The following is a 25602-nucleotide window of genomic DNA, read 5'->3' on the forward strand; positions in this document are numbered from 1 at the left end:
TTTGAGGATAAATTTAAATACATCTTCAGTGTAAGAAAAAAAGCAAATTACGCACTCAAAATGCTATGAACGTTGCGAAAGGGGTTTTGAGTTTAAACCCCCATTCAGCGGGGTTTGGTGCTAAAAATACATCTTCAATATAAAAAAAAGCAAATTACACACTAAAATTATTTGAGTGTAGCCAAGCCAATCGGGGGTTTTGAGTTTAAACCCTTCTTCTACAGATGGCTTTTTTTTTAAGTTTAAAACCCCTCCAGATGGTTTTGAGTTTAAGATCCCCCTACAGAGCATTTTGAGGTGGAAAACCCCCAACAGAAGATTTTGACGTTAAAACTTCTCTTTTCGATATGAAATCTAAAGCAAACTACAGTCACTTAATTCCAAGAGCGTATTCAAGAGAGGTTACACATTTTTACCAGTGGCGGGGCTCCATTAATAAACTGCAGTGAATAGTCATCTACCGAAATCGAAAAACACTAAATGTAGCTCAACAAAGATGGCTAAGACAGATTTTAGGAGTCAGTTATAGAGATCGGGTCTAAATCAAGGAAATCCTATGCCGAACTGGGAGTCGACCCCTTGGTAAGATTGTGAGAGGTTTGCGGAACATGTTCTCCGACAAAATGAATTAAGCATAAGAAGAGTTACAATGATATCCTAGTACAACTTGACGCCACTCATTCATGGAGGTCCTCATAGTAGGTGGGAAGAGGCTTCAGACATTACCAGTGACAGATTTTTATGGAAACAGCTTGACGTCAAATGCTCCGAACGGCGTAGGAGGGTCTAAGTCAGTAAGAATATCACATTAGGTTTTTGAAATAAAACTTTTTAATAGCAGGAAAATGCACTGTAGATACCTCAGAATATGCATTTTGTTGGTTTTTAATATCAGAAATAGTGCTTGGCGGCGGGGCTTCGCCCCGCGCTGGGGGAGGTCCTAGCGCTCCCCCAGACCCCTTTGCTATTAAGGGCGGAGAATCTACAATTTTTCCACTAACTCATGGAAGAACCTATTCTAGGGCACAATAAACGTCTTCCGAAAGAATGAAGGGTCAGAATGTAATAAAGATTTTGTACGCACACACACTGTTGTCTCCCGTGTTGTTTTAGCCGCTTTGCAGCAGCACCAGAGTTTCCTCTCCGGGGCGCATTCCTGGGCCTTGGATAAAGGGGTCATGGGTGGCCCATGCGTCATGATCCCTCTCTCGACCTTGCTGATGTGATCCAAAGGAACGCATCGCATTACATTTGGCACCAACTCAGTTGCAGAAGCTGCCGGAGGGAATTTCATAGCTGATACTCCCAACGCCTAAGGGGCTTCACTCCTGATTTCTCCTCGAGGTTGTCTCCTGAAGCCTCAGTACCGCAAGGCAGCGGGGGTTTGAAGTCAGAGTACCCCTCTCCTAGATGAACTGCCTTACTAGGCTGACGAGCTCCATCTGCCCGAAGCTCCCGGTTTTGTGGCGCCAGGTATCCGCCTTCACCCCTTCACCTGTTAGTAAGAGCAGTTTCGCCGGGCTTAATATCTAAGCCACACGAGCAGGCCAGGTGCTGGACTTAGTTGTCAGAGGCTATTTGAGACGCATGCCATTAGGAGTACTTTATAGACAATGGGAGCTTAACCCCATTGACACCCCTGGCCATGACAACCTTAAAGGTTGTCACGCACACACACACACACACACATAAATAGATATAATTGTTTTTTCGCCAGCGGGGGGGGGGGGGGGAGAAAAAAATTCACCCCCCCAAACCCCCCCCCCCCGAAAAAAAATCCATGCTACGCCCATGATATATATATATATATATATATATATATATATATATATATATATATATATATATATATATATATATATATAGCTTAGCTCCTTAATTCCATGGTACTTTATGTGGCAAAATATGTAGGTCGTAGGTGGGGCTGCGTAGCCACGTGAAATACTGCTCATTAATCTTCGGACTCGAAGACAAGCTTTATAATTATATTTGTGAACCTAAACATACGTCAATCTATCTATCTATCTATCTATCTATCTATCTATCTATCTATCTATCTATCTATCTATCTATCTATCTATATGTCTGTCTGTCTGTCTGTCTGTCTGTCTGTCTGTCTGTCTATCTATCTATCTATCTATCTATCTATCTATCTATCTATCTATCTATATCAATCTCTCTCTCTCTCTCTCTCTCTCTCTCTGCACACACACACACCAATGGCATGCATAGATAATGTCATAAAGAAAAAGGTGAAACAGAAAGTTGATGCTTTTCCGAACGTCTAAGATTTTTTTGGATCAGCGGAGGGATGGGAATCATGGGATGTACTTTGGTCAGGGTGTGCAAGAATCTGAGGAAAATACATTTTAAAACAAACAACATGCTAAAAACATTTGAGTGCGGGCGATCAAGCTCCGACCAGCACCCAATGGCTCAAATTGTGAATATAGACCAAATATTTTTGTTCCTCACATTTTGTAGGTTTTTATTTTCGATTACCCGATGTAATAGTGAAGTAGAAATTAAAATAATGAAATTGAAATAAATTAGGCTAGAGAAATAGAAAATATGTATCGTTAATAAACTATACGTCAATTTTGCTCTTAATAACTAATGATTTTTTTTTTTAAGTCAAATTAGTAGGAAAACCGTCTGTCTGGTATATTACACCCACACCCATTTTCGGATCAAGTTGAGACTTAACACAATTATTTGTTATGCCTAACAAAACACGAATCAGTAAAAAAAAAAAAGAAATAAAAAAAAAAAAGCCAATTCGTTAATTAATTATTGGTGCTTAACTATTTTGTAAGTTATCGAAAAAATGGGAACAAAATGCTACTTATTGATTGAGGTGGCTGTATATGTGGAGTTATTTCCCTTATTACGTTTTGTACACGTTCATTCACTCACTTCACGTTTTCGGATCAAGTTGAAATTTTGCATCATTTTTTTTATAATCGACGACAAGACATAAATAGACAAAATTAAACCAACTAGTTAATCAATTAGCCGCTAAAACTATGCTGTGCGTGGAGCCCCTCGAAAGAAAATATCAGGTACGTATGGTGATGCAATCTGTTCCATTACACTGTGGAATCAGAGGAAACCAGAGGGCCGACAGTTTGGCAAAGCTAGGAAAGCTTTTATATCCACCAGAGGAGCCGCAAACATACGAGCGTGCCAAAGCCAGGATTTGTGAATGGATCAAGTCCAAGTGGTACGATAGCTGGGACCTTTGTAGCACGGGGCGGGAAGTCTGGAAAGTTCTCAAACGACCAAACAGAAAAGACGAATGGTGGCAACTAGACAGAAAGGAGCAAGCAATCTTTGCACCATTTTGCACTGGACTCTGTCCGATAGGAGCCTATTTTGCTTGGATCCGGGAGAATCACGATCCCAGATGTCGAAACTGTCCGATAGGAGCCTATTTTGCTTGGATCCGGGAGAATCACGATCCCAGATATCGAAACTGTCCGATAGGAGCCTATTTTGCTTGGATCCGGGAGAATCACGATCCCAGATATCGAAACTGTCCGATAGGAGCCTATTTTGCTTGGATCCGAGAGAACCACGATCCCAGATATCGAAACTGTCCGATAGGAGCCTATTTTGCTTGGATCCGGGAGAACCACGATCCCAGATATCGAAACTGTCCGATAGGAGCCTATTTTGCTTGGATCCGGGAGAACCACGATCCCAGATATCGAAACTGTCCGATAGGAGCCTATTTTGCTTGGATCCGGGAGAATCACGATCCCAGATATCGAAACTGTCCGATAGGAGCCTATTTTGCTTGGATCCGGGAGAATCACGATCCCAGATATCGAAACTGTCCGATAGGAGCCTATTTTGCTTGGATCCGGGAGAATCACGATCCCAGATATCGAAACTGTCCGATAGGAGCCTATTTTGCTTGGATCCGGGAGAATCACGATCCCAGATATCGAAACTGTCCGATAGGAGCCTATTTTGCTTGGATCCGGGAGAATCACGATCCCAGATATCGAAACTGTCCGATAGGAGCCTATTTTGCTTGGATCCGGGAGAATCACGATCCCAGATATCGAAACTGTCCGATAGGAGCCTATTTTGCTTGGATCCAGGAGAAACACGATCCCAGATATCGAAACTGTCCGATAGGAGCCTACTTTGCTTGGATCCGGGAGAATCACGATCCCAGATATCGAAACTGTCCGATAGGAGCCTATTTTGCTTGGATCCGGGAGAATCACGATCCCAGATATCGAAACTGTCCGATAGGAGCCTATTTTGCTTGGATCCGGGAGAATCACGATCCCAGATATCGAAACTGTCCGATAGGAGCCTATTTTGCTTGGATCCAGGAGAATCACGATCCCAGATATCGAAACTGTCCGATAGGAGCCTATTTTGCTTGGATCCGGGAGAATCACGATCCCAGATATCGAAACTGTCCGATAGGAGCTTATTTTGCTTGGATCCGGGAGAATCACGATCCCAGATATCGAAACTGTCCGATAGGAGCCTATTTTGCTTGGATCCAGGAGAATCACGATCCCAGATATCGAAACTGTCCGATAGGAGCCTATTTTGCTTGGATCCGGGAGAATCACGATCCCAGATATCGAAACTGTCCGATAGGAGCCTATTTTGCTTGGATCCGGGAGAATCACGATCCCAGATATCGAAACTGTCCGATAGGAGCCTATTTTGCTTGGATCCGGGAGAATCACGATCCCAGATATCGAAACTGTCCGATAGGAGCCTATTTTGCTTGGATCCAGGAGAATCACGATCCCAGATATCGAAACTGTCCGATAGGAGCCTATTTTGCTTGGATCCGTGAGAATCACGATCCCAGATATCGAAACTGTCCGATAGGAGCTTATTTTGCTTGGATCCGGGAGAATCACGATCCCAGATATCGAAACTGTCCGATAGGAGCCTATTTTGCTTGGATCCAGGAGAATCACGATCCCAGATATCGAAACTGTCCGATAGGAGCCTATTTTGCTTGGATCCAGGAGAATCACGATCCCAGATATCGAAACTGTCTCGCTGAAGACGAGACCGTGGAGCACATCCTCTACGACTGCAGTGTGCTCAGAAACACATTCAAAGATACGACTAGTCTTGAAACAGAACTGGTGCATGCGGGGGTCTGGCTTTGTACGGAGAAAGGCAGACCCTTCAGAATACCTGGACCGTGCTGTAAGGCAGGGCCGGTCCTAGCAATTGCGGGGCCCTATGCGAAACTGATTGCGCGGGGCCTAGTATGGGTGGGACTAAGGATAATAAGTGAAAATTAAGATTTTGTATTAGAAAAAAAATTCGACTTTGCATTTTATTCATTCTTTACTAAGAACAAAATTGCGATCAAATTAACGTTACTTTACGAACCTAGCAACCTATGGAATATTTATTATATTTATATGCCATTGACTATAAAAGTAAATAAGGTATTAAAACTTTCGGTTTAGGTGAAAACTCGTCCGATTATTACATTTTATTGCATGAAAACTGACGATTCCCTTTTTTTTTTATCGCACCATCGGATTGGCGTTTTCTGTAATAAATGACCCCCACAGATGACAATTTTGTCAATTCTTCAGGAGATTTTTATGAGTTTTCAGAAGATTTTAATAAATGCAGGATATTTCCATGAATTTTTCGTATATATTTTGCAATTTAATAATTACATATAGAATTAGCGCGGGGCCTATGAAAGCGCCGGGCCAACTGCGACCGCATAGGTTTCAGTGGCCTAAGACCGGCCCTGCTGTAAGGGATTAATCCCAGTACGGAGCCTTAGTGTATGAAGGCTTACAAATTAGTGGTAATACATTTATTTTGCTTTAATATAGAAAAAGGGAGCTTATTCACACAGTATTGAAATAAGTCATAACAAAAAAAAAAAATTCTCTACGAGATGCTTAGTACCTGGTTCATGATTAGGACAGAAAAAAAAAAGGCGACAAACAGAAACAGTTTGATGAGCCTACCACTGACTACTGTGAAGAACAAATTCATGATGAAGAAGAGACTTTCCAAGTGAACGTCATTGTTTCACTATTACATGACAGACTTTGTCGTTTCAATACTGAAGGAGGCCAATTATAAACTTGTGTAGTGTGGACTTTGGTCTTTCGAGAATAGGAAAACTGGTATAAATTTTTATTTTATTTTTGGTATTGTTCTTAAAACAAAATAAACACCCATAGACATATATATATATATATAGACTGGACGATAAAGTAAAAATTATTATGGGAAACATTTGGGAAAAGATAACTTTGTATGAGTTATACAGCAGTTATGAGCAGTGTAAAATTAAAAGTATTTATAGTTGTTTTTTTTTCTGTCATAACCTATATAATTGATAGAACCCCTTCTGTATTATTATATCTCTAATCGTGCCTAATTATAAATAGTTTTAAATACTAGATTTAGATCTAGTCTATATAGATACTATAGTAAAAAAATAATACTTTTACTAGTACTATACTACTATACTATACTATAAACTATAATTGTAATCTGTATAGTCTAGTCTATAGTTATATTATAGTATATAAATAGTCTAGGACTAGATTCAAGATTGTCACTAGATCTATAATCTATACTTATACTAGATCTGGTCTATAGTCTGCATGCATAGATGATAGACTGACTAGTTTAATAGTTAGTAGTAAAAAGTATGAAAAGTATTAGACCTAGTTATTACAAATATTAGTCATATTTATTAGATTTAGATCTATCAATATTAAATTAGTCACAGTCACAGTGATACTGAATTATTCTGACTTACTGAAACTAAAAGTTAATGTTTATAATATTCAATTTTTTTTTCAACCTTTAGAATTTATCCTTGGCCTATCGTACTACGAACATTAGAGCAAGTTCTGCTCATTTTCTTTTACTTTTTTGACTAAAAACTAATTCTAACAATTTGAATCGATAAGACGACCGCCATACATTAATAAAGAAGCCATGTCAACAAACATAGATCCACATCACAATCCTATATATATATTTGCCTATGTCTATGATTATGAAACAAAGGCAAAATATTGGGAATATGGCAGTTTTGTACTTTTCAAAACTAAAGATCATAATTATATATTGGCTGAAATGTTAGTCCTAGAATTTATAGCTCAATTGCCGCCATTTTTTTTTCACATAGATAGAGTACATAAAACATATTTGACTTCCCCCAAATAAAAATAACTTCCTACTTCCAGTCTATATTTATTTATGTCTATGTAAACACCATTCTTTTTAATAATCAAAGTTTTTAGATTTATTTAATAGCGTTCTTGTTACATGAGCATTATCTGAATTATTAGAACTGTTCGTCGTGTTATCCAAGACATTTGGTCGAGTAAAACTTTACATTGAAAAGGCGGCGATGAGACACTTTCCTCTTGAGTTGTTGTAGCGTGTCCCCTGACAATAGGCCTAATTAATGTACGTTCATATTGAAAACCAGTTTAATCAGTTATTGAATAATGTAAGAATCCTTGCAATAAAAATCTCTATTAAGTCAAGAACCCGTTCAATTAGTATGTGTCATATCAAGCATTGTGTCAAAGGGACGAACAATCAGGGTTTTTTTAACGCTGGAATATCTAATCAGAGGGTCGGGGAGATAAATTAAACATTGTAAAGTCAATAACGAGCAATCCCATTGGTCACGAGTCACGTGCCGTAGATTCAGCCATTGACTGTTTGTCTAGCCTAGCCAGTGATGTCAAGTACGTTCGCCTAAGTGTTTCGTGGGTTAATTATTGAACCTTTGATTTATTTTGTGTCCTCCCCCCTCCCCCCCCCCCCCCCCCCCGATTGCGCCATTGCGAAAAGACATGTTTCATGTTGCAATGCGAGGACAGATGTTATACACCGTTGTCAAGATGTTGTGTAATGTTGCCAAGGTGAATTAAAATCTTGCCCCAACGAATTATTATATTGTTCATGTTATATACAATGATCCCCAGGTGTTATACACTTCTTATACACTTCTTATACACTAATTTTATACACTTCTGCCTAACGTTATACACTTCCGGCTTCTGCCTACTGTTATACACTTCCGGCTTCTGCCTACTGTTATACACTTCCGGCTAATGTTATACACTTCTGCTAATGTTATACACTTCCGACTAATGTAATACACTTCTGCCTAACGTTAAACACTTCTGATAATGTAATACCAATACTTCTGCCTAACGTTATACACTTCCGGCTTCTGCCTAATGTTATACACTTCCGGCTAATGTTATACACTTCTGCCTAATGTTATACACTTCCGGCTAATGTAATACACTTCTGCCTAATGTTATACACTTCCGGCTAATGTAATACACTTCTGCCTAATGTTATACACTTCCGGCTAATGTAATACACTTCTGCCTAATGTTATACACTTCCGGCTAAATGTAATACACTTCTGCCTAATGTTATAAACTTCCGGCTAAATGTAATACACTTCTGCCTAATGTTATAAACTTCTGCCTGAAAATTTTACCCAAAATAGCTTTAAAATCATTTATAAAAACAAGCAAAATACAAAAATAAAAAAGAAAAACTTTAAAAGAACGAATGTGTTATTAGTGTGTATTAATTAGCTTGTATCAGTCATGTAATTAAACTATGTGTAATAGATCTAGAGTCCCAGACTAACAATAATAAATAAGTGCGATTAGGAATGTCTTTTTCCATTCGTTTATGTTTAGCGCAATTTCATGCTTTTAGCGTTCTCAATACGCTATGATCCTATCACTTGTCTGAGCCAGTTGGAAAGGGGGAGACAGCACGGGGTATCAGGAAGATCGCATTTTAATGTATTTCAAAAAAAAAAAAAAAAGGAACGACCTGACTTTGAACTTGTGAGAAAAAATCCTTCTCAGGCCTCTCAAGCCAAAGCGGTAATCACTTTGCTATCGAAGAGTCTATGAACATGGAAGATTGTAGAGTTATCTATTGTTTCTATTTCATGTTTGTGTTCACTAAGCTTGAGACGGCAGCCTAACATAAAGGGAACTAATTCAACTTCTACCACCACTTCAGTCAAGTACTATTTCTTTCCCTTGTCTGACATACCAAAACAAAGTAATTTATTAACATAAGTAAAATTACTAATTTTTATATATTTTTTTTAATTGACTAGTCTACCCACGGCGTAGCATACGCCACTATTTACCGGAAGTATTCATGTCGGCAGCGTATTATCGAGAAGAGTGCAAGACTGTGCTTCCATGAACAACAGACAGGGCGCAAACAAAGCTTACAGCCATCTTGCGAAGTTCGAGAGCAACAGTTTCGTCGATGACATTTTTCCAGAAATATGCGACTGATAGAAATAAACAGTTAACCTGGTGTAGGAATTTCGACTGCATTGAAAGACCTGTTGACTCCATGAAATTTATGTGAAGCGGTGGCCATGGTTAGGAAATGAAGGGCAATACGAAGGGGCAAAATCAAAACAAAGCTACAGAAAAAAAACATGCAACTATTTTAATAACAACATATATTGACGTTTGTAAAAAAGCAATACACACATAAATGTAGTCAATTATAGAAAATGTATAAAGAGAAATTTTACTTGTTCCTGCTCTTTTTTTCTGAGCCGTGCTCTCTGTGGCTTCGAAAATTACGTGGGGTAACTCTAGTCCGACTCGCAGAAATAAAAGATAATGCGTTTGTATTGGCTGAATAGACCCTGGTGTAATCAAAAGTCTGTCTTAGATGAAGTGAAAAAAATAGAGTGGAAGTGGGAGAACAAACAAGAGTCGAGTGATAGAAACACGTGTTGTTTTTGGAGCAGGCTGTATTTTGATGATATTATCATCTATTGGTAACATTATTTCACTTGTGTTTCTACAGTGAGGTGAAAAGCTGTATAATTACCCTAATATTTAAAATATTTCATGCTTTTAGCTTTCCTAATCACTTTTCAGGACCAGTTGGGAAAGAGGTGGGGGGGGGGGGGAAGAAAGGGGTATTTCTGTGAAGAATAACGTGGTAGCTTTTAAATGTATTTTATATAAAAAAAATGTACAACTTGAATCTGAACTCAAGGGCTCATATTCTTCAAACCTACACACTAACCACTGTGCTAACAAAGTGTTTATAAAAATGGAAGGTTTTATAATTATCTATTCTTAGTTTCAAACTTTTAAGCGACGACCTAATTCTCAAGCATAAATGGGACTAATTTTTACTTATACTGCCAAATCTGTCAACTACAATTTCTTTCCTTTGTTTGATACGAAACAGAATAATTAATAACCAATAGTTAATTATCTAACTGATAAACTTTTTGATTGATTCTTGTGTTGTCAGGTAAAAGAAATAATTGTGCAGAATTTCAGCTTGATCCGAGATTGGGTGTGGGAGAAATAACGTGTACAAACTTTTTACCAGACAGACAGAGTAAATTGATATAAGCTTTGTAAATAAAAAGTTGTGTTCATTTTTTTAAAGAATTTTGTTCAAGTTTTATTCAAGATCAGAATTAAGAAATGAATAAACCAACAACGGTTTAGTTGGACTAGCTGCTTGGAGTTATTACCCAACGACCGTGTATCAATACCGACAAAATAACGACAATCACAAACACAGATCAACACATTTCTTCAAGATGCTAATTCTTTAATATTATTTGTTCTTAGAATTTTAAAGTACGAAATATTTTTTTTTTTAAAGTATCTTGGAAAGATTTTTGTTTGTTGATGGTTGAATTCAGTGACGCACAATCTCTATGGGCTGTTTGTTATTTTACATGTTTCAGATGTTCCTTCAGAGTTGAAAATAATTTACTTCCTAGTCCAAACCTCCAACAGGAAGACGGGGGCTGAGAGCGGGCAGGGTTTGAACCCTGGACCATCGAAAAGTCCAGAGCGCAAGCCGCACGACCAGGCAACCCTCACCAAGTGGAATAACTCACTGGTCAATTTATATATATATATATATATATATATATATATATATATATATATATATATATATATATATATATATATATATATATATATATATATATATATATATATATATATATATATCAGCTAATATAAATTTATAATAAGATAAGATAATTTTTATTGGTCCAATTAAATGGAAATTCAGTTTGACTACAATTGACCACCTCAGCGTAACTACTGTACAATAACAATATAGATGCAAATACGAACAACATTCACACACGAAACATTCGACTATTTTGACTTACCACCAAAACTGCCTGAACTTATCATTATAGCTATTTTTTCAAACTATTTTGTCTTTGTCTGGGGCCAATTTAGAAGCCTGTGTAAATTGTATGTTTAGTGCTTTATGGAAGATACTATCAAACCTGACATCGTTTTATATATATATATATATATATTTTTTTAAAAAATCTTATCTACTGTCTCTTTTATTGAGAAATGTGATTTTCTTGTACATTATTTCTACTGAAAAGTGCCATTCGAGCGTGGAACTGGTTGCCTGAATCAGCCGTGATTAACAAATTAACAGATTTTAAGGCTCTAATAAAATACGTGACTTGGTTAACACATGGACGCGGCTGCGAGCGGTGCGTAATTACCTTCTTAATTGTAAGAACGTCTTAGTTCTTTAATCTTTTAGATAAGAGTCTTGTGACATCTTAGTCTGGAAACAATCCTGTGCACGCGAGACAAGTGAGAGATGTTCGCCTTGCTTGGCTCCGTCTTCATAGAGTGGCCATCATTTCTTCATTTGAAAACACTAATACTTTAATGTAGCATTCAAAGCCTCATTAGGCTTTTTACAGTTTCAGAAACCTTCATTGGTAAGCTTGGAGGCGCGGTGGCTGAGTGATAAGGCGCTTGGCTTCAGAACGGGGGTCCCGGGTTCGAATCCTTGTGAAGATGGGGGCTTTTAATTTCGGGATCTTTGGACAACTCTGATTCCACCCAGCTCTAATTGGTACCGGTACCTGACATTAGTTGAGGAAACGTAAGGGCGGTTGGTCACCCTCGTTAATAGTGAGCCACAGAAACAGATGCCCTTTACATCATCTGCCCTATAGATCGCAAGGTCTGAAAGAGGAACTGTACTTTATTCATCATCATCGTAGGTCTCCTTCAGTCGTAGAACGACTATGGTTCATCTCACATTCTCCTGTGACTGTAGCACCCTATTCTGGAAAGAGATTCCAGTCCACATAAGGATAATAATGGTAATCAGGTAATGTCTTCGATTCTAAAGCTTAAGGATAAGTGTAGTGTTTCACGTGACTATTGCAAACCTAGTTGTGACCTGCGCATTCTTCTACATTTGACCAGATGTGAAAAAAAACAACAACAGCAATCAAGTAAAGGTGGCATTTTGTTTTGGTGATCGAGAAACATGCTATTGTTACAAAGCTTATATTTACTCTGTTTGTCTGTCTGGCCAAGATGAAATTTTTACACAATTTTTTCTTTTACCTGACAACAAAATAATCAATTTTAAACAAATTAACCAATTAGTTAATTAACTATTTGTAAAAAATTATTTTGGTTGATATCTCAAACAAGGGAAAGAAATAGTACTTGTTTGAAGTGGTGGTATAAGCTGAATTAGTCCCCTTTATTGATTGAGGCTTATTACAAATTTATTACATGACTGGTCCAAACTAATTGACGCACTTAATATAAGCTTTTTTTTTTTTTAAGTATTTTTTTTTATTTAGCTTGTTCGTCCATGCACATTTTCAACATTAAAGAAATGTAAACAATTTCAGAACAAATAATTGACTCAAGGAAAGAATTCAAACCAGTTGTTTTTATACATAAATAAAATTTGATAATTTATTATCGATGTTTATTTGATAAAGAATCAAGAAAGATCACAATACATTATATAATTTCAAATGGTTAGATAATTCTGATAGAAAACTGGGTTGGCGTTTTGTTTCGGTTGTGGTAAATCCCAGTTTAAGTTTTTGTTGTGCATCGTTTCTTCTGCCTGCTGATAAACTTCCAAAGATCTTGTTATATTCCAGAGCGTAAAACTAGTTGGAAAATTCCCCCCACGTTTGGCAAAAGTCATTCTTGTTGATGTTACCAATACGACGTCTGGGATTTCAGAATCTGGATGCCGGAAACAAATTCCTCTTTTGATAACTTTCCATCGTCTGTAAAGTGAAAGACAAACAAGTAAAATAAAAAAAAATACTTTTTTAACCCTTAAAGTGCTGAGCTTTTTTACAATGAATTCATACAAAATGGAATTACAATTCTAGTATGTAGAGGCTAAACGACCACACGCGTCTAAAGGGTTAAAAACATAAATTATATTGAGTGAAATAGACTCAAGTGTAATGAAGGAATCCTGTCGTTAATTTTGAGTATATCTAGACTAAGAATAATACATTTGTGCGACTGAAAATATTTTTATAAAATGTTTTTGTTTAGCGAGACTTTCATGTTTCTAGAATGCTCGGTGCACTTTGTGGTCCAATCACATTTGTGGACCAGTTGGGGGGAGGGGGGAAATTGGAGAAACTTTTCCTGCTGGCCTTTCAAAAGCAAAAAAAAAAAAAAAAGTTGCTCCAGAGTTAATTCGAACTCGGGCCTCCACGGTTGAATGCCGACGCGTTGACACTGAGCTATTTAGGTGCTTCTAAAAATAGAAGGTCTTATAGTCTATTGTTAGTTTATCAATTTTAGCAAACGACCTAATTAATTACAAAAGGCTGAACTCCCCTTCGGTTAGTAAGTCTCCTATATAAAATAAATTCAATTAACTATGAAAGTAAAGAAGTGAAGTTCCCCTTTCAGACCTTGTGGCCTATAGGGCAGATGATGTAAAGGCCATCTGTTTCTGTGGCCTACGGTTAACGAGGGTGTCATTGGCCAGCACAACGACCAACCGCCTTTACTTTTCCCCAACTAATGTCAAGTACCCATTAGAGCTGGGTGGACTTAGAGGCGCCCAAAGATCTTGAAATTAAAAAAGCCTAGTCTTCACCAGGATTCAAACCCGAGACCTCCCCGGTTCGGAAGCCAAGCGCTGTACCGCTCAGCCACCGCGCCTCCAAATTAAATATGACAATTGATTTATTAATTTTTTTTATCAAAGTTGTTTGTGTTGTCGTCGAAAATGTATAATACTGACTTATAATGTCTACCTTAATCCGAGAATGAGAGGTTTTATAAGTTTATATCCAAACAGACTGACTTATAATGTCTACCTTAATCCGAGAATGAGAGGTTTTATAAGTTTATATCCAAACAGACTGACTTATAATGTCTACGTTAATCCGAGAATGAGAGGTTTTATAAGTTTATATCCAAACAGACTGACTTATAATGTCTACCTTAATCCGAGAATGAGAGGTTTTATAAGTTTATATCCAAACAGACTGACTTATAATGTCTACGTTAATCCGAGGATGAGAGGTTTTATAAGTTTATATCCAAACAGACTGACTTATAATGTCTACGTTAATCCGAGGATGAGAGGTTTTATAAGTTTATATCCAAACAGACTGACTTATAATGTCTACGTTAATCCGAGGATGAGAGGTTTTATAAGTTTATATCCAAACAGACTGACTTATAATGTCTACCTTAATCCGAGAATGAGAGGTTTTATAAGTTTATATCCAAACAGACTGACTTATAATGTCTACGTTAATCCGAGGATGAGAGGTTTTATAAGTTTATATCCAAACAGACTGACTTATAATGTCTACGTTAATCCGAGGATGAGAGGTTTTATAAGTTTATATCCAAACAGACTGACTTATAATGTCTACGTTAATCCGAGGATGAGAGGTTTTATAAGTTTATATCCAAACAGACTGACTTATAATGTCTACGTTAATCCGAGGATGAGAGGTTTTATAAGTTTATATCCAAACAGACTGACTTATAATGTCTACGTTAATCCGAGGATGAGAGGTTTTATAAGTTTATATCCAAACAGACTGACTTATAATGTCTACCTTAATCCGAGAATGAGAGGTTTTATAAGTTTATATCCAAACAGACTGACTTATAATGTCTACGTTAATCCGAGGATGAGAGGTTTTATAAGTTTATATCCAAACAGACTGACTTATAATGTCTACGTTAATCCGAGGATGAGAGGTTTTATAAGTTTATATCCAAACAGACTGACTTATAATGTCTACGTTAATCCGAGGATGAGAGGTTTTATAAGTTTATATCCAAACAGACTGACTTATAATGTCTACGTTAATCCGAGGATGAGAGGTTTTATAAGTTTATATCCAAACAGACTGACTTATAATGTCTACGTTAATCCGAGGATGAGAGGTTTTATAAGTTTATATCCAAACAGACTGACTTATAATGTCTACCTTAATCCGAGAATGAGAGGTTTTATAAGTTTATATCCAAACAGACTGACTTATAATGTCTAGCTGAATCCGAGAATGAGAGGTTTTATAAGTTTATATCCAAACAGACTGACTTATAATGTCTACCTTAATCCGAGAATGAGAGGTTTTATAAGTTTATATCCAAACAGACTGACTTATAATGTCTACCTTAATCCGAGAATGAGAGGTTTTATAAGTTTATATCCAAACAGACTGACTTATAATGTCTACCTTAATCCGAGAATGAGAGGTTTTATAAGTTTATATCCAAACAGACTGACTTATAATGTCTACCTTAATCCGAGAATGAGAGGTTTTATAAGTTTATATCCAAACAGACTGACTTATAATGTCTACCTTAATCCGAGAATGAGAGGTTTTATAAGTTTATATCCAAACAGACTGACTTATAATGTCTACCTTAATCCGAGAATGAGAGGTTTTATAAGTTTATATCCAAACAGACTGACTTATACTGTCTAACCTTAATCCGAGGATGAGAGGTTTTATAAGTTTATATCCAAACAGACTGACTTATAATGTCTACGTTAATCCGAGGATGAGAGGTTTTATAAGTTTATATCCAAACAGACTGACTTATAATGTCTACGTTAATCCGAGGATGAGAGGTTTTATAAGTTTATATCCAAACAGACTGACTTATAATGTCTACCTTAATCCGAGAATGAGAGGTTTTATAAGTTTATATCCAAACAGACTGACTTATAATGTCTACGTTAATCCGAGGATGAGAGGTTTTATAAGTTTATATCCAAACAGACTGACTTATAATGTCTACGTTAATCCGAGGATGAGAGGTTTTATAAGTTTATATCCAAACAGACTGACTTATAATGTCTACGTTAATCCGAGGATGAGAGGTTTTATAAGTTTATATCCAAACAGACTGACTTATAATGTCTACCTTAATCCGAGGATGAGAGGTTTTATAAGTTTATATCCAAACAGACTGACTTATAATGTCTACGTTAATCCGAGGATGAGAGGTTTTATAAGTTTATATCCAAACAGACTGACTTATAATGTCTACGTTAATCCGAGGATGAGAGGTTTTATAAGTTTATATCCAAACAGACTGACTTATAATGTCTACGTTAATCCGAGGATGAGAGGTTTTATAAGTTTATATCCAAACAGACTGACTTATAATGTCTACGTTAATCCGAGGATGAGAGGTTTTTTACGTTTATATCCAAACAGACTGACTTATAATGTCTACGTTAATCCGAGGATGAGAGGTTTTTTACGTTTATATCCAAACAGACTGACTTATAATGTCTACGTTAATCCGAGGATGAGAGGTTTTATAAGTTTATATCCAAACAGACTGACTTATAATGTCTACGTTAATCCGAGGATGAGAGGTTTTATAAGTTTATATCCAAACAGACTGACTTATAATGTCTACGTTAATCCGAGGATGAGAGGTTTTTTACGTTTATATCCAAACAGACTGACTTATAATGTCTACGTTAATCCGAGGATGAGAGGTTTTATAAGTTTATATCCAAACAGACTGACTTATAATGGCTACGTTAATCCGAGGATGAGAGGTTTTTTACGTTTATATCCAAACAGACTGACTTATAATGTCTACGTTAATCCGAGGATGAGAGGTTTTATAAGTTTATATCCAAACAGACTGACTTATAATGTCTACGTTAATCCGAGAATGAGAGGTTTTTTACGTTTATATCCAAACAGACTGACTTATAATGTCTAGCTTAATCCGAGAATGAGAGGTTTTATAAGTTTATATCCAAACAGACTGACTTATAATGTCTACCTTAATCCGAGAATGAGAGGTTTTATAAGTTTATATCCAAACAGACTGACTTATAATGTCTACCTTAATCCGAGAATGAGAGGTTTTATAAGTTTATATCCAAACAGACTGACTTATAATGTCTACCTTAATCCGAGAATGAGAGGTTTTATAAGTTTATATCCAAACAGACTGACTTATAATGTCTAGCTGAATCCGAGAATGAGAGGTTTTATAAGTTTATATCCAAACAGACTGACTTATAATGTCTAGCTGAATCCGAGAATGAGAGGTTTTTTACGTTTATATCCAAACAGACTGACTTATAATGTCTACCTTAATCCGAGAATGAGAGGTTTTTTACGTTTATATCCAAACAGACTGACTTATAATGTCTAGCTGAATCCGAGAATGAGAGGTTTTATAAGTTTATATCCAAACAGACTGACTTATAATGTCTAGCTGAATCCGAGAATGAGAGGTTTTATAAGTTTATATCCAAACAGACTGACTTATAATGTCTAGCTGAATCCGAGAATGAGAGGTTTTTTACGTTTATATCCAAACAGACTGACTTATAATGTCTACCTTAATCCGAGAATGAGAGGTTTTTTACGTTTATATCCAAACAGACTGACTTATAATGTCTAGCTTAATCCGAGAATGAGAGGTTTTTTACGTTTATATCCAAACAGACTGACTTATAATGTCTACCTTAATCCGAGAATGAGAGGTTTTATAAGTTTATATCCAAACAGACTGACGGAATGAGTTTGATCCCGTATGTTTAAATATAGATGTTGCTTGTTTTCCAGGTAATTTCATATTTAATTAAAATGTATACGTATTAAGTAATATGCTTTAGCCTTAGTTTTTTTTTTTTATTACTAGAATAAAATAGATATTTTTAAGAAAACAAAACATCGTGTTACTAATCAACAAAATAATTTGTTTTTCGAGCAAAGTTGACAATGAAAATGTAAACTTTTTTTTTTTTTACAAAGCTTATATCAACTCACTCCGTTTGTCTGTACAAGTTATTTCTCCCACACTCATTCTGAGATCAAGTTGAAACTTTCCACTATTATTTATTGTACCTAATTAAACATTAATTGATTTAAAAATCAATTGATCAATTAATCACTGGTAATTAACCCTTCAGTATTAACAGATATGGCTAAATATGTGGATTTTGTCCCTTAGAGAACTGTACACCTTCTTTCTGCTACACCCATTCTCGGAGCTCTTTAAAACTTTCCACAATTATTTATTGCACTTAAAAACATGAATAAATTAAAATATTAACCAATCAGTTAATTAATTATTGTTAATTTAATTATTTTGTTTGAAATCGAAAGGGAAATAAATTTTACATCATTGAGATATGTAGTTATAAATGTACATTTCTCCATGGATTTTTTTAAATGTATTTTTTAAAAATTTTGCTTGTTTTCTCTTTCTAACTTTATTTGACTTACAGCCAATTTACTCGGTGAAATAGCCCGCTTTAGACACCAGGTTAATGAATTTCTGGAGCCAGACTAGTTAAAGTCACTGCTAACGCAATGAGTGAGCAGGGGAGAAAATAAACAGGTATATTTCAGAGAAGCTTGGCTCAAACAGATGTTTTGGAAAATTTGACTGACCAAGACGACGTATTGCTTGATCAGATCTACAGCCTACCAGTAATTAATTATGTTAATATCTGATGGAGCAGAATCTCGAGAGACGGATAATGTTTAAATGGGACTAATAACTTGTAGGCCAAATAGGACAAATTTGTACAAATACTCCTTCTTCCCTAGTGCTATTAGAGCATGGAATGGGTTGCCTGAGCTAGCCAGGAAAACCAGTGACTTGGCAGAATTTAAGTCATTGGTTAATATGCATGACTGAATGCATGACGCGTAGGACGTAATCCTCTTCTTTTTTGAAGTAACGTCTGTATTATATAAGATAAGATAAGATATTCCAGTGTTTCCCAACTGCGTTCCGCGGAAACTTGGTGTTCCGCGAGGCCTGAATAAGTGTTGGTGTCACAAACTGCGTGATTAATTTAACTAGTAGGCAACCACGTGAAATAATCTCTCTAAAAAAATACTCCGAATGTGGGAAGTGTTTTAAGGAAACAGTTTGGAAAACACTGTAGTATACAAGATATGAATTCGCCTATAAGTTTCTAGAACTTACTGTCCGTGTCCATCTCGATGAATAGGTATGGAATTGATGTCGGCTGCAGTAAGACGTCATTTCCCACGTCCATCTGTCCTTGACCTGCTTTCTCCTCGTCGTTGTCTTCCTTGAACTCCGCCATCTTCTGCAGCACCTGGTTGACGCCATCGCTCCACATATCGCTGGCGCCCTGACGCCCTATTCGAGGGGAGCCGATCTGACCCTGAGTGAACACCCCTCTCTTGTCGTTCCACGGATCGTCCCTCTTCCCCATCCGGATGTACCCCCCGTTCGCTTGCGTGAACACGCCTCTTTTGTCAGTGTCCAGGTTTCTTCTGCCTAGCCGCGGGACTCCCGATGAACCCTGCGTGAAGATGCCTCTCCTGTTGAGATTCGAGAACGCAGGGTCGGGGAGCATGAGCTGCGGGTTACTGCCCTCGCCCTGCAGCTTGTCGTCTGAGTAGGAGGTACGCTTTCCCAGCCTGGGGTAGTCTGGCTCGTGTTTGTAGTAGAAGACGGCGTAGCTAGTCCAGCAAAACATGCTGAGGAGAATGACCATCTTTTCCATGTGTGTGATGCTAACCATTTTTTGTTTACTGAAAGCAACGGAAGATACAACATTATTATTGGTTAAAGCTAATAGGGTCAGGAACAAATACTAGGTAGAGGTGTAAGTTAGGTGTAACCTAGAAGTGTGATGCTTAATATGACGCCGTTTTGGTTAACAAGGTTAGTTTTCGACAAGTACATAACTCAAAGGACAAGAACAAAAGAGCATAACAATTGCATTAAAAATATGAACGATTACTTGGGGTTAAAATTACTTGGGGTTAAAAAAAAATATCTTTATAATATTTAAAGTATTTTCTAAGCCATTCTTGACCATAACAACAAGATTTAATTATTTATAAGTGTATAACAATTGACATGGGTAAATGGACACACCAGTGGTTGTCAAATTCATTAAACGAAAGAGCCAAATTTAATAAATTACAGAAGTGAAGTTTACATAAGGAATTGACTCTATATACTGACAGAGCTAACTTATATATTCTCTGCAGTTTAATGTAACAACACTAAGATTAAATAAGTTGAAATACGAGGTAAAAAGAGCATAGTCCCCCTTTCAGACCCTGCGATCTATAGGGCAGATGATGTAAATGTCATCTGTTTCTGTGGCCCAAGGTTAACGAGGGTGTCACTACCAACCGTCTTTACTTTCCCCAACTCAAGTCATACTTTCTCCTTCATTTCAAAAACACAATTAAAAAAAACAAAAAGAATAAATCAAATCTTTTTGTCCTTGTGCTAAATGTTAGTGGATAAAAATAAAGAAATATCCATCAAATTAAAGTTTTGTTTTCTTAAACTTGCAAGTTTTATATTTACTTCAAAAAAGTCAAACTTAAAAAATCAATTTGAAACGAAAGAAAATAAAATCGAGACACGCTTGAATTTTTCTTTTCCTCTACACGCCCTCTCGTCAATATAAAATTATGACTCATTTGAAACGTCAGAGCAGCGGTCACAATAAACTTAGCACAAATGTGAGCCCTGTCTATAAGCTGAGTTGACAACTGATACCCCGGGGTTAAGTGAGGGTGATCCCCCTTTGTAGGAACTCTCATATCGTGCGGAGAGAGAGAAAAAATATTGCTTTAAGAAAAGTGAAAACACAAGATGGAGTTAAATGAAATTGCAATTAAAGCCCCACGCCCACCTCCCCCCATTTATTGTCCTGCTAGCCGAAAAGAAAAAAAAAAAAGAAATCAGAAACCCTCTCCCCCCTTTTAATGGATTACATGTTGAAGTCAAAGTTGACAAGCGTACAGTGATTGGCCAGATACAAGCTCGCAAAGTTGATTTCATTTTATTATAAACAAGAAATACACACACACTCACATACTCAAACGCACTCACAGATAGAAATCAAAAATTGAAAATGATGCTCTTAGGAGTTTGTCCAAGTGAAAATTATATATATATATATATGTGCTTTCAAACTGTGTTAAATTAGAGGCAAGAAGATTATTTCAGCATTAGGTTTTAGCAGTTTAAAATCCGAGGGTTATTCTTAAGCTTGGTAAGTCTCGGTCGGAGATTTAATGTAGGTAATACCCAGATCTAAAATCTCGACAGATGTAGGCTTATATTAAACTAAGCTCTTGCTGTTATGTAGAGGACATGGTTTGCGGAACATTTGCACAAGTGGCAGATCACCCTTTTTTTTACAATTCCTCTATTCAGGTCGCACATTCATGGGCTTAAAAAAGTTAGGTGGACATGATTCTCGAAAAATGCTCTAACGACTTTCCAAAAATATTTGACAGTTGATGTATATAGTTGGGAAAAGCTATACTAGCTCATTGGCCGCACTGAAAAAACTCGTTTGATCGTTATAATTGTCAAAGTATTGAAAAAAAAATGAAATTAAATTTGGCTAGAGGATTACACAATATTTATCTTGAACAGTTTGCGTCTTCGGGTATTTCCGCATGTAGGCCCTATTTATTCAAGAGTTTAATAAATTAATGTTCAATAACAATTTGCGCATCGTCTTCTAAGTCTAGACATAGAGGCCTATGATGGGAATATTATAAAGTCCAATATATCTGCTGACATATGCTTCTCGTGGTCTCTGTTAAAATGTTTCTCTCTTGACGATGATGCCCTTCCAAAGTTTCCAGTTGAGAGCCGACTCTAAAAGTTATGTTTGCAAATTCTCTGAACATGACTTCTTCCTCCCCGGTTCCCTCATGTCATGGAATGGGGTCAAAAATGTTCATTTTTACAAGGCTTATATCAACTCACTCTGTCTGTCTGTCTGTCTGTCTGGTAAAAAAAAAAGTGTACACGTTATTTCTCCCACACCCATTCTCGGATCATGATGAAACTTCGCACAATTATTCATTGACATAGACAAGAAATGATTAAAAAAAAAAGTAAGCAATTAGACAATTAATTACTGGAAATTCATTATTATGTTTAATAGCAACAAGGGAAACTAATACTCCAGCATTTACAGATATGGCTAAATTTTTGGGGGTTTATTCCCCCTAAATGATTGCTAACATTATTTCTCCCTCACGCATTCTCCGATCAAAGTGATACTTTAAACAATTATTTATTGTACCAAACAGAGTATGAATCAATAAACAAAAAATACTCGATTAGTCAATTAATTATTGGTAATTAATTATTTTGCTTGATATCGAATAAAGGAAAAAACATTACATTACTAGTAGATCTAGTTTTAAGGTCAGAGCTCTTCCCCCTTTAGATAAGCTCTGTTTGTTTTTTAAAGGATTTTCATTCATTTGTTATGAAAAGCAAAATAATTGCTCTATATATAAATATATACATACATATTGGTTCAAGTGTTACAGGGGCCATAATCTATAGATAATTGTCGTGTTCTAATTCTATCAGCTTTGCTTTATAACCTCTAGCTCGTTTGTCAATTTGTTTTTAAACACGTTAACCGTTGCCCATAGAAACACATGGACTGTACAACATCTTCACCCATGGAAAGAGGAGCATCGCCTTAGAGCAGGGGTTCTCAACCTGTGGGTCGCGACCCCTTTGGGGGTCGATTGACGATTTGCCAGGGGTCGCCTAAGAACATCGAAAAAATGGATTTTTTTGGTCTATTCTTCTATTTCTGTGGGGTGGGGGGTCGCGTCAGAGTGGGGGATTGTAAAAAGGGGTAGCCGAGCCTAAAAGGTTGAGAACCGCTGCCTTAGAGCATCGCCTTAGAAAAAAAACAAAAATCTCCTTCTACTGAAAATGCAATATTTTTTAACACCACACATATGTGGACCAAACAATAGCTCTTACCAAAGACAGGCGCAGAAGGCGATAAGAATACTTTATTAGATTCACGGCGGACAACGGCTCTGTCAACATGAGACAAAATATGTAGGGCACAACTGGGTTTGCGTAGTCATGTGAAACATTGCACCATCCTTAATCGTTGGAGCCGAATCTAATGCCAATACTATTATTATCATTACTGAAAAGTGTAATCTAATTTACTATGCAGATATTTTAGCAGTCCTACAGCGGCTTTTAGTTTTATTTATTTTTTTTTGTCTGTCACGTTTAAATGTCAAAAGCTAACAGCGCTATTGGAAAATCTCATTTTACCCTCACCTATATAGTGCTATTTTTTTTATAAATAAAATATGCCAATGCTTTTTCATACACTAAAACCATTTTTAAAACAAGTGAATTGTCAAATATTGGGGAATTTTCACTCTAATGACATGTAGGAAAGACAAATTTTACATTTTTATTTTTATTTGATTCTGCAGAGCAAAAAAAAAAAAAAGGGGTGGAGCAGGGGGTAACAAATTATTACATGCTTTTAAAACTTTATCAACACTTCCCTATTCTGTACACCCCCTCACACACACACACACTAAACAACTTGTTTGGCCTCCATTTTATGAAATCTCCAGTAGCAACAAAACTGTTTGATGGTCATGGAGACCTTCTCAAGTGTGAATTATTTTAAATTATTTTATCTTCTTCAGCAAACACACATAATAATACAATAATTCCATTTGCCAAATGAAAGACAACGTGTGTGTATGTTTGTACCGTAATGTTTGAATATGACTGACTCACAGGGCTTCATTTGAGTTTAGTGTGTAACACAAACTAATTTTATTATCTTTTTTTTTAAGAGATACTTGAGAACATATTTTGTTCAAATATTATTTTTGACAATTACGGAAATACGTCAGACCCTCAGTGCTTCCTGTGAGTTTGTGTGTACCAGTAATTCCTTTTATTATGTATTTTATATGGATTATTTAAATACAATTTGATGTTGTTTTGTTTGTTTGTAAAATGTTTTACATGTTTCGGATGTTCCTTCAGAGCTGAAGATAGTTTACTTCCTAGTCCAAACCTCCCACAGGACGACGGGGGATGGGAGCGGGCAGGGTTTGAAACTGGGACCATCGATAAATCCAAACGATAGTCCAGCGCGCAGACCGCACGACAGGCAACCATCGTAGTGTTGGTGACAATGTACGAAGTATTTAAATCAGTAATTTATTTTGTATATAGCATCGACTTCTCGTGACACAAACATGGAAGTATTAGCTTCCGAGTTTTGTAAATTATTCAATGATCAACAAAAAATGTAAAAATATTGTCAGATAAATAAATAGATGATAGATAGATAGATAGATATATAGATAGATAGATTGATTGATTGATTGATTGATAGAAAGTGTGCAAGTGTGCATAAAGTGTGTAGGTGTGTACGAAGTGTGTATAAAGTTTGTAGGTGTGTATGAAGTGTGTAGGTGTGTATGAGATGTGTTTAAAGTTTGTAGGTGTGTATGAACTGTGAAGGTGTGAATAAAGTGTGTAGGTTTGTATAAAATTTGTAGGTGTCTTTTTTAGTGTCTAGGGAGTGTGTAAGTGTGTACAGAGTGTGTAGGTATCTATAAAATGTGTAGGTGTGTACGAAGTGTGTAGATGTGTACGAAGTCAGTAAGTGCGTATGAAATGTGTTTGGAGCGTGTAGAAGTAAACAGTGTAGGTGTGTATAAAATGTGTAGGTGTGTAGGGGGTGTGAAGGTGTGTATTAAGTGTGTAAGTGTGTACGGATTGTATAGGTGTAAATAGATGTAGGATAACACTTCATTGACTCCAATCATTTTTCTAATTTAATCATATAATAACACTATAAAATAGAGAACAATACAAGTTAACTATAAACATACTTTAAAAAAAAATACTTTTTTTTTTGAGTAAAATTGCATCGATTTTTTAAAAATTATCATGTAATTATTTTTTTTTAAAATAGATCTAGACTAACAGTAATACTATTGTATAATTGGAAATATTTATATTAAATCTTTTTTTTTGTTTTTTTTTGTTGAGTGCTTATAGAGCGCTCAATGAGCCTTGGTCCAAACATTTAAAAAAAATGCTTCTCGAGTCTAAAATCGAGCTCCAGGTCTCGAGCCTCCATGAAAAAAGGCCCAACGCGATAGCAACTGAGCCATTCAACTACTTATAAAAATAGAAGGCTTTATAGTCTAAAAAGTCTATTGTTTAACATTTTTAGCGAACGTCCTAATTCTCTGCACATGGCTTATCTCCCCTTAGTTTAGTACATTTATATTAAAAATAAAGTTAATTCGTTACGACTAATTGATTAAATAATTGGTTATTTTATTGATTGATTTTATGTTGCTACAGAAAATGAATAATTGTGCAAAGTTTCAACTTGATCCGTGAATAGCGGTGGGAGAAATAACATTCTCAAACTTTTTACCAGACA

General features: G+C 36.3%; 1 protein-coding gene across 1 annotated transcript in view; it reads right to left on the reverse strand.

Moving 5' to 3' along the window:
- Nucleotides 1–12799: 12799 nt before the first annotated feature.
- LOC106062015 (HCS2 neuropeptides-like) overlaps nucleotides 12800–25602 on the reverse strand; it is a 31607-nt gene continuing 18804 nt past the window's right edge. Inside the window, exons 2-3 of the mRNA XM_056045792.1 lie at nucleotides 19317–19894; nucleotides 12800–13126 (exon numbers count right to left, since the gene is read on the reverse strand). Coding sequence (XP_055901767.1) covers nucleotides 13053–13126; nucleotides 19317–19884 — 642 coding nt within the window. The 5' untranslated portion in view covers nucleotides 19885–19894 and the 3' untranslated portion in view covers nucleotides 12800–13052. The remainder of the gene's footprint in view (nucleotides 13127–19316; nucleotides 19895–25602) is intronic.

The sequence above is a fragment of the Biomphalaria glabrata genome, chromosome 11 (assembly GCF_947242115.1).
Source record: "Biomphalaria glabrata chromosome 11, xgBioGlab47.1, whole genome shotgun sequence".
Taxonomy (NCBI): domain Eukaryota; kingdom Metazoa; phylum Mollusca; class Gastropoda; family Planorbidae; genus Biomphalaria; species Biomphalaria glabrata.